Source organism: Prinia subflava, chromosome 6 (genome assembly GCF_021018805.1).
Source record: "Prinia subflava isolate CZ2003 ecotype Zambia chromosome 6, Cam_Psub_1.2, whole genome shotgun sequence".
NCBI lineage: Eukaryota > Metazoa > Chordata > Aves > Passeriformes > Cisticolidae > Prinia > Prinia subflava.
The window spans coordinates 18,955,097-18,959,121 of record NC_086252.1 but is presented as its reverse complement, the minus strand read 5'-3'; the positions used below and the strand labels follow the sequence as shown (position 1 = coordinate 18,959,121).

Here is a 4,025-nt window from a genome sequence, read left to right as displayed (position 1 = left end):
GTCCCGGCGAAATGTCGCTGGCGCCAGCAGGCGGGAGAGGGTGAAGGGGGGCAGCTCTGGGCTGCTGCAGGCAGCGCTGAGTGATTCATGGCCTCGCCGAGAAGATTATCAGGGGCGAGATTTTATTGTGGACGGGAAAGAGGGGAAGGAGGGGGAAGTTGCAGGCTTGCGGCGAATAGCTACAATGGGGAGGGAGTGGAGGGGACGCAGCTCTCCCTCCCAGCGAACGCCCGGTTGAGGTCGACATCCTTAACCTCCCCCATCCCCCAAGAACTCAGCGTGGGCACCATGGAAACAATAATTTATTTAAATAATCTCTGCTTATTGTAAAAGAAACATTAATGAGTGTATAAGTTTTCCATAATAAATAACCAAAAATACCGTTTGGTTTTTTTCTTTTCACGACGCTAGACATCAAAGAGATCAGGGGCATGGGCATGTCAGTGGCTTGGTTGCCGGCGGGGGCAGAGCGGAGGGGGCGGAGAGGAGGGCTCGCTGTGGCTGGCGCCCGACCCGGGGAAGCCCCGTCGGGGCACGAAACCAGCCCGGAGGCAGCACACGGGCACCGACACCGGCACCGCCGCCTGCGACCGGCCCCTGCCCCCGCCGGACGGTTTCGTTCACGGCTAAAAGGGATACCTTAAACACGGGAAGCTTCTGCTTTAAATCTACATATAAAAATTATTTCTTTTTTTTTATCGTTTTATTATTTTAATCCCCAGCATCAAAGTGAGGTTATCCGCAAAGGCACCTATCAACTTTAAAAAAATAAAAAGTAAAGTTAACCAGAGTTCTGCACCGGTGGTTTGATGAAAATGCCGGGGAAGAGGAGGAAAATAGACGGAGAGGAGAAGGGAAGGGAGTACTTGCTCCGCAGTGTGGTTATTTTCACGGCGGGAGGGAGGACCCCACTGGGCTGAATGCACACAGACCCCGCCGCCGGCGGCAACGGGGCGGGACAGGGCGCGGAGCGGCTCCTCTCCGCCGGGATGGCCGGGGCCGGAGCCACGCTTCACCAAACACACCAGTGCTGCACGTCGGTGCCCCGCGGCTGCCGGGTGCGGCCCGCGGGCTCAAGTCTCTACAGCGCCTAGAAGATGCTGCCACTGCCGTGGTGATGCGGGGGCTGCGCCGGCTGCGGGAGGGGACCGGCCGCCGGCAGATGCGCCGGGCCGGCGGGGGCCGGCGGGTACCACGAGTAACTACCGAGGAAGGCGGCGGCGGGGCTGGGGCTGGCGGTGCCGGCTCCGCCCGTCGTACGTGGATGCGGAGCGAAGTCCCAGGCGGGGGGCGAGGAGGGAGACGGCGGCGAAGAACTGCGGCGGGGAGGCGGCTCCGCTGGGATCTCTCCGCTTTTCCACATCTTCTTGAATTTGGAGCGGCGGTTCTGAAACCAGATCTTTACCTGCGGAGAAAGGGGCGTCAGGCGGCCGCTGCCTCTGAGGCGCCTTCCCGGCGCCCAGACCGCCCGCGGCGAGGCAGGGACGCGCAGCTTTCGCAGCCCCGAGCGCTCCCGGAGCTGCCTCGGCGGCGCTGCCGCTTCGCCTGCACTCCCACCCCGGGCTGTGGAGGCGCCACGGGCCGGCCTTCCTCCCACGCTCGCACCTGACTGACTCCGCGGAGGGTGCCAGGCCCCGGCGGGGCGGGACGTGCCCGGGGCCCCGCGGCGGGAGAGCCTTACCTGCGTCTGGGTGAGGCCGAGCGAGGCCGCCAGCTCCGCTCTCTCGGGCAAGGCGAGGTACTGAGTTTTCTGGAAGCGTCGCTGCAGAGCCGCCAGCTGGAAGCTGGAGTAGATGGTCCGGGGCTTCCGCACTTTCTTCGGCTTCCCGTTCACGATCCTGACCTCCGGCTCGCAGTCTTCCTTCTCTGCTGCGGCAGAAACGGCAACCCGAGTGAGGCGAGGCGCCCCCGCCACCCCGGGCCCTGCTCGCAGCTGGGATCACCGCCCGCCCCGTCGGGGCGACCCACCGGGAACGAGCGCTCTCGCGGCCCACCCTGTGTCCAGAGCCCCGCTCGCCTCCTCGCCAGGCTCACCGAGCCGTCTCCCACGCGGGGCTCGGACGTACCAGAGTCGTTGTTGGCTGGAGAGGCCCTGCTGCCGTAGGGCCCGTAGGAGCCGTAGGCGCCCCCGTAGCCCACGTCGTAGGCGGCCTTGGCAGAGTAGGGGGCGGTGCCGCCGCCCGCGTAGGGGTAGGAGCTCACGGGGCCGTAGGGCGGCCCGCCCGATGCCCCGTGCTGCTGGTTGGTGTAGTAGCTGCTGTCGGTGGCCGTGGAGACGGGCAGCGTGGGGGACTCCTGCGGCTTGTGCAGGCCGTGCTGGTGGTAGCTGCCGGCGGAGATCTGGCTGGTGTGCATGTCCGGCATCAGACTGTCCAGCACCCCGGTCATCCCGGGCCCCCGCCCGCCCGCCGGGGCGCGGGTCGCCGCCCCGCGGCCGTCCCCACCGGGGACAGGCGGTCAGAGCCACGCCACCATGCTCGCCGCGCTGCGCCGGGGCGGTGCAGCCGCGCTCCCGCCGCCGCCAGCGGGACGGACTCTGCGCGCCGCGCGCCGCCGGACGGCATTTAACACCGGTCACGTGGCGCGGCGTACGTCACCTAGCAACAGCCAATGCGGAGCCCGCGCGCGCCGGCTCCCCGCGGGCTCGCGGAGTGCGGGACGGGAGCGGCGCCGGCGTGGGGACGAGCGGCCGCGGGGGACCGGGACTTTCCCCGTCGTACGGCTCGGGCTGCTGCCCCTTTGGTTAGACAAGGCGGTCCGCACCAGCGAGGGCTCGGGGCCGCGGCTCGGCCTCTTCTGCCGTGCTGTGTCTCTGGTGTGTGCCCCCGTCTGGCCGGCAACCCCAGGGAGAGGCCCGCGCATCGGCCCCCCTCAAGTGGCATCCCCACGCGGGCACGCCTGACGGCGGGCGGAGCTGGGAGGCCGCGTTTAGGAGTCCCTCTCAGCTATTGTGGCCCCGGGAGAGCGTGCACATGGCGGGGGATCAGTAACCCACTCTCTGTGCCAGAATGGCAGAGCTTTCCAGTGAAATCTCCGTAAGGTTACACGCGGAGGGGCGACATGCCGCCTAGCACGCGTGTTTTGTAAGCAGTTGCTAACGTCGCCTGTTGCAGCCCAGGCACAACGGCGGGGCCGGGGGTGCCAGGCACCGCGAGCAACCGCCTGTCTCCGTGCCCTGTCCGCTGGCGGTTGTACCAAGGCCGCCGGGGCCGGATGTCAGTGGGCACGGCGGCGTTGCCCTTGGCCGCCCTCTGCCGGGGGCAGCGCCGCGGGGCTGCAGCCGAAATGGTGTCTGAGGTGCGCTGAGTAGCGCTTCGGAACGGGTTTTTATTGTTACATGTTCTTTCTCTCGCTCGACTGTCCCGCCGCGGAGCCTGCCAGGGAGCGCGTTCCTTTCGCGGGGGAAGGCCCCCGCGCTGTCGGGCGCTGCCACGCGCGCTGCGGCCGTTTCCCTGCGGGAGCCTCACGTGTGTTCAGCGCGGGCAGGGAGGCGGCTCTGGTGCGAGGGCGGCTGCAAATGTTACCACAAAAAGCTGGTAAAAGCTTAAAAGGAAAAAAAAAGGAAAAAAGCGGCAGGCCGCCGTCGTGTTGTTCGCAAGAGCCGCGGTACCCGGTGTACCTGGCTGTCCCCGCCGCCCTGAGCCCGCCCTGCCTCACGAGCCCGCGCGTGCCCCCTCAGGAGCCCTCCTCGCGCCCGTCCCGCTCCGCCCCGCCCGGCGGGGGCCGCTCCCTCACGGCGCCGGTGCCGGGCATCCCGCTCCCGCCCCGGGCCGGCCTCGCCCCGGCCGCTTTGAAGAGGACGGCTGGAGCCTGTCCGTCTGTGCCTGCGGGGAGGCGGCGCTGCGGCCAGCGCAGGTGAGCGGGGCTGGCCCTGGTCGTCTGCCAGCGGCAGGTGGGCCCGGGAGTGGGGCTGCGGGAGACGGGGCGCTCGGCTGAGGCGGCGGTGAGCCCCGGGCGCGGCCTCCGCGGGAACCGACGTGCCCAGAACCCGGTGTGGTAACGCCGGAACCTGGCGCCCGGCCCGG

The 4,025-nt window shown here is 68.2% G+C and overlaps 1 protein-coding gene across 2 annotated transcripts; it reads right to left on the bottom strand.

Moving 5' to 3' along the window:
• Window positions 1–296: 296 nt before the first annotated feature.
• On the bottom strand, window positions 297–2,553 carry DLX2 (distal-less homeobox 2). 2 transcript variants are annotated; one of them, XM_063399816.1, is made up of 3 exons: window positions 2,067–2,553; window positions 1,682–1,869; window positions 297–1,405 (listed from the first exon to the last, which is right to left on the bottom strand). In XM_063399816.1, the coding sequence occupies exons 1-3, from the start codon at window positions 2,386–2,388 to the stop codon at window positions 1,091–1,093; spliced, it is 825 nt and encodes a 274-aa protein (XP_063255886.1). In that variant the 5' UTR covers window positions 2,389–2,553; the 3' UTR covers window positions 297–1,090. The 2 variants fall into 2 exon arrangements, with proteins under 2 accessions (XP_063255886.1, XP_063255887.1); XM_063399817.1 differs by having other exon boundaries at window positions 1,682–1,866.
• Window positions 2,554–4,025: the final 1,472 nt, after the last annotated feature.

Coding starts and splice junctions, on each gene's coding strand:
- DLX2 (XM_063399816.1), bottom strand. CDS start 2,388: ATGACCGGGGTGCTGGACAGTCTGATGCCGGACATGCACACCAGCCAG. Junction 1,870..2,066: donor TCCAGCCAACAACGACTCTG/GTACGTCCGAGC, acceptor TTTCTGCCGCAG/CAGAGAAGGAAGACTGCGAG. Junction 1,406..1,681: donor TCGGCCTCACCCAGACGCAG/GTAAGGCTCTCC, acceptor CTTTCTCCGCAG/GTAAAGATCTGGTTTCAGAA.